Source organism: Perna viridis, chromosome 4, assembly GCF_037379345.1.
Source record: "Perna viridis isolate PV_CMFRI_1.1 ecotype Kerala chromosome 4, ASM3737934v1, whole genome shotgun sequence".
NCBI classification, from domain to species: domain Eukaryota; kingdom Metazoa; phylum Mollusca; class Bivalvia; order Mytilida; family Mytilidae; genus Perna; species Perna viridis.
Genome location: NC_142448.1, coordinates 1,268,465 through 1,283,855, shown reverse-complemented (window position 1 = coordinate 1,283,855; position 15,391 = coordinate 1,268,465). Strand labels below are relative to the sequence as shown.

General features: G+C 32.5%; 1 protein-coding gene across 1 annotated transcript; it reads right to left on the bottom strand.

Moving 5' to 3' along the window:
- Nucleotides 1–1,279: 1,279 nt before the first annotated feature.
- On the bottom strand, nt 1,280–10,545 carry LOC148618381 (patched domain-containing protein 3-like). Its single transcript, XM_088577244.1, has 4 exons — nt 10,473–10,545; nt 5,518–6,507; nt 4,947–5,147; nt 1,280–3,853 (listed from the first exon to the last, which is right to left on the bottom strand). Exons 2-4 carry the CDS (start codon nt 6,503–6,505, stop codon nt 2,448–2,450), a joined length of 2,595 nt encoding a protein of 864 aa, XP_088433370.1. The 5' UTR covers nt 6,506–6,507; nt 10,473–10,545; the 3' UTR covers nt 1,280–2,447.
- Between the last annotated feature and the right edge of the window lie 4,846 nt (nt 10,546–15,391).

Here is a 15,391-nt window from a genome sequence, read left to right as displayed (position 1 = left end):
ATGCTTCACAATTAAGGGGCTGGTATGTAGAGTTCATTTCCACCGTTAAACCAAATATCATTAATCATCATTTTCGATTATCATTTTTCCATCCAGTGTTATTGTTTACTATTTCGAGTACTTCCGTTGTAATTTCACGATTGTTTTTCTGTGTTGATTTGGTGGAAATATTATTAATTTGGTGAGTTTTTTACTTTATCTTTGTATAAATATACTTCCGATGGTTAATTACATACATTTTGATAATTAGATATAATTTTTGTAGGTTTATTGACTTTAATTTTAATGTTAGGCAGATTGATTTTCGAGTGCACCGCAATTTTTCACTGTATGTTAGGTGCCGATCGATAAATTATTTTCTCAGTGAAGCTTAATAGCGATTTAATTAATTAAATCTTAATTAAGTTCTTTTTACATATTGTATTTTCATGCTTTTGTGTCATTTTCTATTGATTTTCTATTGATATTGTATTACTATTGTGTTTGTATTTTTTGTTTTGATTGGTTATTTTCTTGGTTGACGACATAGGTACATTGTATTTCATTTTTCTATTTTCAGTAAATCGTCAACATCGTCAACATCATCAACATCTATATTTTTGTTCAGCTAATGAAATGTACTCTCTGGAATCTCTGGACTCTCTGGTTGTTGTCATTAAAGATGTTACACATTTACTTATATATTTCCACGCCCATTTGCTAGCCAACACAATTATACATCGTTGTTTTTTTTAAAAAAAAGATGGTACATATAGATACAAATATATAGTTCTTGGTAGAGATTCCTCATACTTTGTAAGAAATAATTCCAAATCATCTTCCAAATATACAGAAGCAGATGTTTACATAATGCTGGCATTTTAATCGACAACATATGTGTTTAGTGTGGTGGACGCGTTTTTCAACAAACGGTTGGCATTCCAATGGGAACAAATTGTGCTCCTCTACTTGCTGACCTATTCCTTCACTCTTATGAGACTAACTTTATAGCTGATCTGATCCGAAAGAAAGAATATCGTTTAGCTAGATCCTTTAATCTCAGTTTCCGCTATAGAGATGACGTATTATCTTCAAACAATCCTAATTTTGGGGATTAGATACATCGCATCTACCCCCAAAGAACTCGAGATAAAGGATACTACAGACACTTTTAAGTCAGCCTCATATCTTGACCTACCTTTTTGATAAATTATATATAACAGAATTTGAATGCATTACCCGGTATTAACATTATCTAAATGTTAAATGCCATGTCAATGTCGTTTTTTCCCGTCAAGTGAAGCCTCAGTGTTTTATATATTTTAAAATTTGGAATACTGCAAGATTTCATAAATAGGGTAGATAAAATATGATATAATTCGGGGTCAGACAAGTCTGTCTACTGGGTTAGCGAATATCATCGGGAACCTCAGATCCACCAGCAGCGGTATCGACCCAAAATACCAGTTTTATATATTGTAAATTTCGATATGATGTACACGTGTTTCAAGAAGTAATCTCTCATCAGCAGCATTAAAATCAAATATGTAGGAAGATCATAATCAAAATATTAGTTGTATACAAGAAGTACTCAAAACCAAAACTATCGAAAGAGGAAGCCAAATCCATCACCGAGATGTTCTACCATATTCAATGCAAGGAATGAAGCCTTAATGTTTTACGTATTTTTAAGTTTGGAATACTGCAAGATGTCATCAATAGGGTAGATAAAAGACGTTTGAAAGACAGAGGAAACCATGTGATAAAACTAAACCAGCTTTTATTACTCTTGTTTATTTATTCTGTTTAATTACATTGGATACTTATTACATAATTATGGATAACTGTTGTTTAATGATAAATCTAAACATTGTGAATAGTCTTTTGATAAAAATAAATGATTATGATGAAAGAATATCCAACTGTAAATGCCGTAGAGGCTATAAAGTTCCAGCGTTTTGCCAAAAGCCAACACAGTTGCCAATGTAAAGAAAAAGGTGTACATATATGTGTACAGTAGCATTGATCGACAATTACTAGGATCTAGAGAATAAAACATACCATTACTTATGTAGAACTAGTATCGATCAGTTAGTTTTAAAAAGTGTGTTCGACATTTGTGAAGATCATTATGTTGCCAGGTAATTCTATATCATAATTCGTTGTTATTGTTGATTTTGTTGTTGGATTTTTGTTAACATTCATGGATGGTTTTGATTTCTTCTGTCAAAAGTTGTCAGACCCGAATTGCAGGTAACCTATTGAACCTTATTTGTTTATTTCAGACAAAAAAACTATTTTTAGAGCATTCATTAACCTCAATATCACATTAACTGATCATTGAAGTACAAAAAAGATACTTAGTAGTTGGAGAGTTGTATTTGAATGACGAAGTTGCTATACCAATTATATGGTTTTCCTATTCTTATTTGGCATAAGCTGCTATATATCTTTGTTTATCTGATACTTTAAAAGTGTGTGTTAATGTCGTTTTGAAACCCATTATTATCAAGACCACTGTCATTTGGACTAAAGATAACCGTCTTTTCAATATCCGGTTTTCTGTGTGGACCAACCAGCGAAAGTAACACTGGAAGAAAAAGCAATGCCTGTCCAAGACCAAAACAGATGACTAATAAAATTATTTTGAAAAAGGATGTAAAGACATAGGATTCCGAATGAGCAAGAGTGAAAATACCAATGAGAGATGATAATGCACCATTAAAAATTGGTCCCCCTGATTTAACTATTGCTTCGTTCACACGAATGTTTCTGGTCTCGCCTTCAGATACAAGGTACGCATGACAAATATGAGCACTGTAGTCAACAGAAAACCCTACGCTCATTATGATGTGTAGCATAGTAATTGCACTTAATGATAGCTCCCATATATACAGAAACCCTAATAAACCAGACAGTAAAACTGCTAACGAAATGGTTACATACATAATAACTAAAGGATTGGACATGAATACACAAGTGACAAGAAATACTCCAACAATTGAGGCTCCGACAGTCAGCAATGTGTTTGGTAAAACTGCTACGTACTGTTCGAAAAAGATAAATGCGGGTGAGTAAATAAATGTTCCCTGGAAAGTTTTATCGGCTATCTCCCTTAGTCTTAACATGAGTTTACCTTGTGAGTAACTGTCTTTTAAATTGCTCGAGAAGACATGTACCCGAGATTGCAAAATTGTACAATTGCCTTTTAGTATCACATCATTTTTATACAAAGAGTTATGTTCAAGGAAATTTCTAAAACTAAGGCAAAATGACTGAAGAGAGGTGTTGCTATAGAATATAGATGATTTATATGCAGAATACCAATTAATCTCATTAGTACAATCTATATCTCTGTCACCACAAACCAGAGACATAAGCTTAGTGAACTCATTATCGGTTGCTTTAGAAGTAAAATCAAGATTTAATGGAAAATAGACTGAAATTGCAAATTGTGAAGGAAACAAGTCATATTCCCAAGTACTATATGAATGGAAATATGACGATTCAGAGACTAAATTTCTTAACAAAAGACCCTGTTTAAGATTCGCTATTCCCCAAATCGAAACCCCAAGATATCCAGCAATCCCCAAAATGACCATAACTTTCATGGGCAACCACAGAACTACTTTTGGTATCAAAACAGAGGGAAGTCTTTCAAGAAAGCTCTCTTGTTCACTCCGTGACGATGGACCAGATCCTCCACAGATGACTGCCCGACAAGCACTTGTACCATCTTTTTTCATCTCTGCAGTTGTTTTCGTAGGAATACATGTAAGGCAGTGTCTGTTAGCAGCTACTCTTTTCTCATGAATACTCATACATCCAAGAAAAAACGTCATTTGGTTGATAAAGCAGAGGAAAATTGCAATTCCTGAAACAGATTACAATAAGTCATTAAAATATAAAAAAAAATCAGTTTGTTTAAATAACACTATAACAAGAAAGTTGAAAACGATAGCACTTTCCGTATATCCGATACACCCTTCATTTCGTTCATTATAAAGCCAAAACGGCGTAGCATCGAAGGTAGAATTAGACTTACTTTGTGGATATATATATATATATATATATATATATATATCACAAAAATCCCCAAAACTCTTTCTTAACGCAGTGTTAACCAATCAAACGCTAAGAATATATACTCAATACGTTGCAGTCATTTGTGGTACATGCTTTACGACATAGAGAGTGTACCGGAGGGTACCGGAGGGGGAGTTACATTTAATCCATATTAATAAAAAGTTGCTACTGTGATAATTATATAAAAATATTTCGCTTACTTAAGTAAATAAATGATTTTCATGAAGAAATAATAACCAAGGATGTTAAGAAATCCCTAAGTCGGTCATGATCATATATTACAGTGTTCGGAACAGAGATTATTTTGATGGCAAAGTTTTGTTGTTTCAATACCTTAGTCGACACCTTTTTCATGAAAATCATGTCTGTACATTTAAAAGTAAGTGAAACCTTATATAATTACCACAGTAGCAATTTGAAATATGGATGAAATATGTACCCCGCAGTACCTCATTCTGTTGTAAAGCAATATTGGTTGACGTACCTGGAATTTCAAATGGGATGTAAGAAGGAGGAAGTGTCTATATAAGGTTGCCTTACATGGAAGATCAAATGGGATATGCGAAGGAGAATATGTGTTTCTATGGTTGCTATAACTGGAATATCAAAATGGGAGATAGAAAGGAGGAAATGTGTATCTATGGTTGCCTTACCTGGAATATCAAAGTGGGATGATCGAGGGAGAAAATGTGTTTTTATGGTTGCCTAACCTGGAATATCAAAATGGGATATACGAAAGAAGAAGTTTGTATCTATGGTTGACGTACCTGGAAAATCAAAATTGGATGTTCGAAGGAGGAAGTTTGTATTTATGGTTGACGTACATGGAATATCAAAATGGTATGTAAGAAAGAGGAAATGTATGTCTATGGTTGCCATACCTGTGTAAATTGAGAAATTCCTAACACTTTTGAAGGGCGAGAACGAGCCAACAGTAAACGCTACAATATTTGTCAAAGACGTTATAGTCATGGCAACCCCACTTGATTGAACAGTTCTTCCAATCCGTTCCTCCGGGGAACCTCCTCCTGAACTTTCCGCATGAGAAGATAGTAAAATAAACATATCATCGAGGCCAATACCTGCAAGTTGAAACAAAGCTTAGTTAAACATTTAAACTTTGAAGTTTGACTTATTATAAAATGAAAAGTTACGTTTATCGTTTGAATTGAATGTTTATGTAGCTGTTCGTATTTGATGCATTAGTGTGATTTTTATATTAGGAGAAACACAATGTCGCCCTCTAGAAACATAATTTGGTCCATGCTGCCAGTTTTTATTGGAGTCCGAGTTGTTCATTTATTTTTGTTACTTTGTATGTACTATTTTAGTTACTTTATGTTCTTTGTTGTGTTTTTCTGTTTTCCATGTCTGGTCTTTGTCCCTGGAATACATATTTTTTTATTTCCGCTAGAATCTTGGTTCCTTTGATTACTCTAAAACTTGGTTTACCTATGATGAGGAACGGTACAACACCCACTATGTTGACAAATTCTACTTTCATCACGCTACCGAGTCCAAATGCTCCGAGAATTGCTAATCCGCTAGCGATAACACCTGCTCTGCCTAAATGACCCCTGTTTGACACACAGTTACCACCTGCTGCTGCAAATGACGCATAAAATATCATCAGCGTAAAGGTCAATGAAAAATAAGTGACATCCCCTCTAGTATTTGAATCTAACTCTCGCCCCAAAGATTCAGAATTTGAGAATGCCACCGACAGGTTAATATTCATATATGATTTGAATATTTTGATAAACTCAACCTCCCATGTTTTGGCTAAATCTGCATACATGTTGGTATCATTTCGTAAATTAAATACAATTTTAAATGCTTTGGCAAATGTAACTGCACCATCTTGGACTACAACACCACCTATGGTACGAGAAAGATCATTTGAATGGCCCTTTTCATCGACAAAATATGGAAATGATAGATTTGCATCATTAACTTGATTCCAGAACTTATTAGAATAAAGTACAGATTGTTTAATAGTACATTCACGGTTTCGCCTTGTACACAGTTCCCTGTAGGTATAATTTGTATCACCTACTTTGATGCTTATATTTCCTACAAACGCCATCAACTCTTGAACGGAAAATTTGTATGTTTCATTTAATAAATTGCTACCGTTCTTGGTTTTAATTATCAAACTGCCATATCTTCCAAGATCTACGAGATTGTGCTCGTAAAAGTTGGTTCCACCGAAGTCCGGGAAATGTTGATTAACTCTAATATAATCTTGCTCTGCCTGACTATTAGATGGTGTATAGACATAAATGTCGCTGGTCAACTTTAACCATATTATGTTGATTCCTAGTAAGCCATTAAGGAGCACACTGAAAACTATTACTGAAATAGAATTTCTCGCAACAAAGTTTCCGTATTTGTAAAACAGGCTATAAAGTTGACGGTCAAAATAGCGGGAGAGAAACATTTCTGAAACAAAGATCAGATATAAGTTAGCGTCAAAAGTGAAATCATTGGTATTCACGGTTAAAGCGGTTTCAAAAACTCGATGTCATTGATTAAACTCAAATTCTACAATTAAAAACCTGATGCCTAACTCGTAAAGTTAATGAGATAGGCAGTGTAAGTTGGTATTGACAACAATACCATCGCACCAAAACAGACGGAAAATTCAGACGTTACATAATAATAATAATAAAAAGCTCAAAACCTCAAAGTAAGACTGAACACAAAAACTAAAGGACTTGCAATATGAACTCCCAAACTCAAACAAAAATAATCAAAAGAAAAAAGAGAGTAACATCACGTACTCTTGAAGAATAAGCATGTTCTGCTCTACTAGTGACACCTGTCTTATTGTAAATAAGAAAAATCAGGTAATCTTCGATCTGGTAAGACGTGAAATCTAACTGAATATATCTCGTCGCATCTTTGAGATTAATGATTTTTTTTAGCGATGATATCAACGAAGACTTAATAGGCTGCCTTGGAAGCTTATTAAATGCAAAATCTATAGGACGGCGATGTTGGTATTTTACCACTTAAAAAGTGGAAGATAACAATTGGAAAGTCAAACTTATCACATTTGTCATAAAAAATCAATTTTAAACGTCCTATTTCGTCTATGTATCCGGGCTATGTATATGTTAAGGTCTAGGTATGACACAGAAAAGGGTGTATCAATTGTCTCTGATTTCAAGCTCACTAAATGTAGATAATCTCAAAAAATATGATACATCATAGATATGATGAAATGAAGTTCAATTGTGAATCAATTGAATATCCATTATTGTGAATATTTTAGACACAAATTAACCATATGGACCAGATAGTATTTCTCCTAGAGTACATAAGGATGTGAAATTTAGTTTCTTTGACATTACTTTTCAATTATTCATAACTTTAAAAGTTCCAAACGTTTGGAAGATTTCGCGTGTCACTCCGATTTTTAAGGAATATGTAGCCTATATAAACCAGCTAATTATCGCACTAAATTTATAAACTTAGGAATAAAGGTAGTGATTTGAATTCTCATCTATTTCATGATTTTCTAAAAGATTTCTTCTTTAATTGTCCTGCTTATGACTCTACAACTTTATTACTTGAAAGTCCTTCTTATTGTAATATTGATATAACTCTGGAATTGTTATTCGGAGACATTTATCTTACTTTAGCAGAAAATGTTAACATTGTTGAAAATGTTCTAGAGTATATATAAAGCCAAGATTTTCTAGGGTTATATTAGAAAAAGTGTAATCAAAGGAACCAAGGTTATAGCAGAAATCAAAAGAATGTAATCAAGGAACAAAAACCAGACATGGAACACAGACATACACAACAAAGAACATAAAGTAACTAAAATCATACATACAAAGTAACAAAAGCAAATAAGCAACTCATACTCCACTAAGAACTGAAAGGTGCACAGGTAGGGTAAGCGTCATCTGCTTTCTAGAAACACCCCCGAGTTGCCCATGAAAAAGTCAAGTCTGTGGTAGAACAAAGAAGAAAGGAAAACTATGACACGTTGAACAAATCAGTTTTCATGGCGCAGATGGGTACACCGTAACGATCCACGAGTTCATGATGACGACAATAAAACTTCTGTAGTGATGACTTCAATCTTGTAGCAACATAACCCTGTTCCAGAAGCCTATTTGTTACAATTCTAGCGCGGTACAAAAAGTCTGCGTAGTTTCGGCAATCTCTGGCATAACGTATGAGTTGTGATGTGAACACTTCATACGCAAGTGCTAAAGGGATGTTGCCACAGATGAAAGGAAAGTTGACAATTCTGAATGGAAAGTCATCACGTTTGTCGTAAAGTTTGGTCAATAGTTTTCTTTTACCACCGATTTCTAAGTGTAGGTCAAGATATGAGGCTGACTTCACAGTGTCTGTAGTATCCTTTTTCTCAAGTTCTTTGGGGTAGATGCGATGCATCAAATCCCCGAAATTGTGATTGTTTAAAGATAATACGTCATCCATATAGCGTAAACTGAGATTAAAAGATCTAGCAAAACGATATTCTTTCTATCGGATCAGCTATAAGAAGCACCACATCAATTGCTGTATTTTTAGTCACATAACCATTATTAAATCCTATAATTTTTGTAAAAGAATAATTCAGTTCTGTAAAACGTTATGCTTTGTTTGGATTAACTTTTCCTTACTCTGCATCTACTTAATTTGTTTTAATTTTTTTTTGCTCTTTTCGTCTTCTTTAAATTCCTGGTCCATGCTCCTAGTTTTTAGTGGAGTCTGAGTTGCTCATTTACTTTTGTTCCTTTGTATGTATGATTTTAGTTACTTATGTTCTTTGTTGTGTATGTCTGTTTTCCATGTCTGGTCTTTGTCCCTGGAATACATTCTTTTGATTACTGCTATAACCTTGGTTCACTTGATTACTCTTTTATCTCCAATACCATGGTATTTTATTCAGAACTTGTGACTTTCACTTTACCTCAATTTAACTACACAGTTTCGATACTAATAATAATCTCTTCTCGTTAAATATCTTAATAATCAAAGTACATGTTAAGCAGTTTTGTTTTTCAAGCACAAATACGTGCAGTTAATATAAAGTCATTTATTTATCTTATATTGAAATATTGTCAAAATATCTCTCTTATTTTACAAGATATGCTTTTCTTTTATTTTCATTATTTTTTTTTTAAACCAAATGGATTAGCAATTCGATAATGTATAAAATAATTTGTATTTTATATATTTACATATATTACGATATTTTGCTGTATTGTACTTCTATGAAGAGCGCTTGAACAGGCTTAGCCTGCGGCCAAATTCTATATTATTGAATACAATAATTTGTATCAAATGTAGATCGAATAGCAGTTATAAGTGAAAACACATTTCCAATGTGATTGTAGCCATCTAGTATTCTTCAACCTTTGTTTTTTCTTAACCTATATGAAAAATAGACACATGCCAAAAAGGAAGCGTTAATTATGCACATAGTTGATTAATTCTGGCATTATTGTTTTCTTTCGGTTTCTGTATGTGTATATTGATGAATTGGGATTAGCTGCAGTCTACCCCGTGGAATGCTAATTTCCTCGTCGTTCATTGAAGACCAATTGACTGCCTTAGTCTGACATTTTCAAGATCTTTTGGCACCCCAGCAGATTCAGTTTGTGTAAAAATGCTCCCCTCTTACAACATGCACATGAGTCGATACTTGTTTAGTAAAAAAGGAAAAACCTGTTACTGAGCAGAAGTCCGAATTTTTCCACAATAACTTTTGTTAACAATTAAAATTCTTTTTCCTAATCGGTGTTCAGAGATTTTAAGATTGGTGGATATGTAGATTTCATTAAAGCATGAAAAATGATGAAAAAAAGCAAACAAAAACATCGACAACAAAAACAAAAAACAAAGAAGCAGGGAAAAATAAATAAAACTAATTGAAAGCAAAACAAAACAAAACAAAAAATCACAAAAAAACACAAAACAAAATAAAACAAAAAACAAAAATGCAGCAATTCAAATATGAGAAGAAATATTGTAGATATTGAACCTTTATTTTGATCTTCTTGTGTTTTCAAGGGTTATTTTACTTTTTGTATGGCCATGGCATATGGATTCATCCTATATTATTTAAAATGTCTAATATAATCAACATTTTCATGTGTAGAATTTCAGGTTGTTACCTTATTTATCTGGCACATTGTGGAATTTGATACTTTTTCTTTTCGTCTTTGCAAGGTCAACGTGTTTTGGGTTATAATAAGTGGTTTTCAATTCAGATATGATTTGTTTTATTTCCTCTTGATTCAGCTTATTCTTTTCTCAAACAATAGGAATGATGTCTTTTCATACATGTAATTTGGAGAAAAAAAACAATATTAAAACAAAATAAATAAAAAAGGAAAAACATTAAAAAATTCTTATAACATATATCATTTAGTTCTTACTTTGAAATTGTCTTTAAAGCGTGCGGGTCCTATTCATAGCATATCGCTTAATCGGCCGATCAAGGGCTTAAATACAGTTAAAATATGAAAGATTTGTATGACCGGCATTACGGCATTGCTATCCTACCTTATTTTCTATTGGACTATTGTTTGTCATATGACCTGCACTTATAGCGTTATTTATTTGATATTATCTATAATACATCACTCTAAAATTCGTATATTTAATAAGAAACAAAAAAATAGATATATTTGGTTTGACATACGATTTCAACGAAAAATGTGATAACAACGCAATGCTATATCGCATTGCGCTGTCCGTTCATTAAAATAAAACGTTTTTTGTTCTTAGAACTCAAAATAAAATTTAAAAAAATAGAAACAACGGTTATTCGATTTTTCTATAAAAGTTTACAAGTTTTTGTGCAATTAGAATAGTATATAACAACATGCTAGCGACATTTGCTATGAATGACACGATAAAACAGCTGTTTGTAGGTTTAATATAGACAATTTACACTCCAAAACAAAATTGGGGTAATTGAATATATGTGCATCTCCTCATAGGTATTTCGGAGTCATTCTCCATTGATGACATTTGACATGCTATGTCTCAGTTGGGCTCAACATTGATATATTTTGTCAGTGTCATATAGTAAGATAATAAATTGATAAATTACACGGTTTTCAAAAAGTGTTTATACCTAAAATAACAACAAACAAACAAAAATAACAATAATCATAATAAAGATAATAAAAAAAAATAATGATATTAATAATAATAATAGTTAGTGTTACTATCTTTACTTACTAACTAATATTAAAACATTTGAAGGAAAATATTTTTTAATATTTTTAATGCAATTTACTTGAAGGAGTAATCAAGAGAAGCAAAAATCAAAAGAATGTAATCCAGGGACAAAGACCAGACTTGGAAAACAGATATACACAAAAAAATAACATATGTTAACCAAAATAATACATACAAAGTAACAAAAGTGAATGAGCAACTTGGACTCCACTAAAAATTAAGAGCATGGACTGGGACTATATAATAAATTACCCCCCCCCCAAAAAAAAAAAAAAAAAAAAAAAAATCGAGCGGAAGTTAACACTTGATAAAATTTCAAACACCCAACAAAAATAATAAATACATTTTTTCTGTACATAATACATCACCAAAGTTCATATTTAGGATAAACATAGGGGAAAGGTAATTATATAATCAGATTTATAATATTTTAGTCAAAGTTTTAAAATAAGTTTTTTTCTTCCTAAAAATTCCAATTTCCTCTAAATTATCGGATATAAAGATAGTTAAATTTTATAATACCATGTCGATGACAAAACACTATTTGTGGTTTTAAATTTTTGGTTTGGCGAAGAAGTAACATTGGATATAGTAGACCGACAGGATACAGTCCTAAACACTAATTTTTGATTATGTAATTTTATTAAAATAATTATTACTATAAAACTACTAATAAAATTGTGAGTTAACCTGTACCATGAGAGCCCAACATTTGTTAGTATATTATTTTTGGCCTATTGATTTCATGAAGGGTAATAACCAAATTACCGAACTGATAAAAACTAGGTAGTAGTCAAAAGGAATAGTCTAAAAGGAAAGTCCGTATACCAAAATGGCAATGTCACGGCAAAAACCAGAAAGTTGGAAACAGCCGCAATGGTGTTTACTTGGTACAGACATTTCAAAATGAAAATTGGGTAAAGCCAGGTTTTATAACGCGCCAAGCCTCCGCTTAGTGACTATATAAAGAACAAAGTATCATTATAGCTTTATATGATATAATCATATCATAATACCGGATATTCTGTTACCCAATCTTAAGAGGTTTGATACAGCATAAAAAACTTTTTTGTCAAAAATAAAAATTTAAGTGGATCCCCGGGAGTTTAAACTTGAAAGAACCGAGTAATTTGTTAAATTCGAAGAAAGCTATCATAAATCTATAAAATAACATTATGTACGTGACAAACCTTTTTGTGTAGGAGAATTTATGATTTCGATTGCATGTATTAACGGATCAATATGTTCAGCAACAAAAGACTCATAAAACTTTTACTGGTACAAACTTGTAAATCTCAAGCCTAGTTGCTTTGATCAATCAGTAAAGATCTTAATCGATCAAAAACGACAAGAGGGAATACATACAAGCATTATAAATTTTCTTCTTCAAGTTAACATACTTAAGTCATATTCATAAAACAGTCAACCTTTTCATTACGGAGAAGAAGAAAACAAAAATAGTAGCAAATTGATTTAAAGAAATGAACGTAAACATTCAAACCATTGTGATAAAGATGTCTAGAGAATTCAATAGGTTATTTAAAAGATCTCACGTTCTACGATTTATAATTAAAATGGTTGAAGTACTTAGTGTTCTTCACTAAAGTTTGTTGGTACATTACTGCTTCCTCATATGGCGACATATAGTATTGTTCTATCTCTGACAAGAGATTTAGAAAGTACCGAACATAACCTTCAAAAGTGATAACGTTTAATAAGTTAAATTTGACAGTATAAAAGAATTTAAACACAGTTGACACTTGAGTACTATACACGCGGTTTTTGCATGGAACTGTTTTTCCTTCAACAAATAAACTTTAATTCGACCGTTTGAATTAATTGCATTAATTTGCCTTTCTATTAAGTAGAATTTTGAAGTATATGTAGCCGCACACTTTTGATGACTTTCTAACAATCCTTAATTGCTTAGAACGTCACATTCATGATAAATATAAATAGAAGTTCCATTTAAGTTGGTTCAGTAAATAATGCAGGCTATTCAATAACATTTCATTAAAACATACTTACCGCCATTTTTCTCATGGCAGATTACTATATAACCAGTAAATATTTATTTTGTACAGTTTCATACCTAGACCTTAACTTCATAAATAGATGGCAGAAGACGTTTGAAATATAATATTTGTATCAAACATGATTAGTTTGACTAAACTTTCCCTTATATTGTGGCAATAAACCGACATCACCGAGTTTCTATCTCAAAGATGAGACAAGATACCTTCAGTGTGATTTCACACCTTTCCGGAATTACAATCCACCGAACGTTTACTGGAATCATTCACTTACTATGGGACTATTGTCGCCAGGGGAATAGGACATGAGTACCTGATGCCATTCCCGATTTTTAAATTAATTGTGTCTTGTTTCTCTTTCTTTGTATTTTTCTATTGCGTACATTGTATTATGAATTGTCTCTGTTTTTTTTAATTATCTTTGGCCATATCTTTAGATCTCTTTTGTATTGATGCTTTGATATTTATATCGATATCAATCCTCGCAGTTTTACAAATTTCAAAATACTTTAAACACTGATGCCTCATTCCTTGCATTGCACATGGTACAGAACCTCTCGCCTGACTTTATAGCTGATCTGATCCGAAAGAAAGAATATAGTTTAGCTAAATTCAAAAGATCTTTTGGAGACAATAAGTTCAAGACTTCTATCAGAATATAATAGCATTAAAACCTATGATTTTCAACACAGTATACTTCTATTCCCCATACTCAGTTAAAATCCCGACTTAAAAACATTATACATCGTTGTTTTTCCAAAAAAGATGGTACACCAAGATACAAATATATAGTTCTTGGTAGAGTTTCTTCATACTTTGTGAAAAATAATTCCAAATTATCTTCCAAATATACAGAAGAAGATATTTACAAAATGCTGGAATTTTTAATCGACAACATATTTGTCCAGTGTGGTGGACGCGTTTTTCAACAAACGGTCGGCATTCCAATGGGAACAAATTGTGCTCCTCTACTTGCTGTCCTATTCCTTCACTCTTATGACGCTGACTTTATTGCTGATCTGATCCGAAAGAAAGAATATCGTTTAGCACGATCCTTTAATCTCGGTTTCCGCTATATAGATGGCATATTATCTTTACACAATCACAATTTCGGGGATTTAATACATTCCATCTACCCCAACGAACTTGAGATAACGGATACTACAGACACTGTGAGGTCCGCCTCATATCTTGATCTACACTTAGAAATCGATGGTAAGGAAAACTATTGACTAAACTTTACGACAAACGTGATGACATTTCATTCAGAATTCTCAACTTTCCTTTCATCTGTGGCAACATTCCTTCAGCACCTGCGTATGGAGTGTTCATATCACAACTCATATGTAATACCAGAGCTTTCCGAAACTACGCAGACTTTTTATATCGCACTAGACTTCTAACAAATAGGCTTTTGGAACAGGGTTATGTTGATACAAGATTGAAGTCATCACTACAGAAGTTTTATGGCTTAATCATGAAATAGTGGATCGCTACGGAGTGTCCATCTGCGCCATGAAAATTGATTTGTTCAACGTGTCATAGTTTTCCTTTCCTCATTTGTCTACCCCGGACTTGACTTTTTATGAGCAAATCGGCGGGTGTTTCTAGAAAAGCTTACCCTACCGGTGCACCTGGTCCATGCTCCCAGTTTTTATTGGAGTCCGAGTTGCTCATTTACTTTTGTTACTTTGTATATATTATTTTGTTTATTTTATGTTCTTTGTCTGTTTTCCATGTCTGGTTTTTGTCCCTGGATTACATTCTTTTGATTACCACTATAACCTTGGTTCCCATCATTACTCTTTCGATGTTTCGGTTTTGAGTACGTCTTGTATACAATTAATTTTTGGATTTAGATATTCCTATATATTTGGTTTTAAAGCTGATGATGAGAGGTTACCTCTTGAAACACGTGTACAGGATATCAAAATTTGCAGTATACATGATTGGCATATTTTCATTCTTACTTTTTTTTTTGTTTTTAAAATTAACATTTTGAAATACTAAATTTATTATCCCTCTACGGAAGTTTACATGTATATGGACTTACTATTGTCATTTATTTGGGAGTC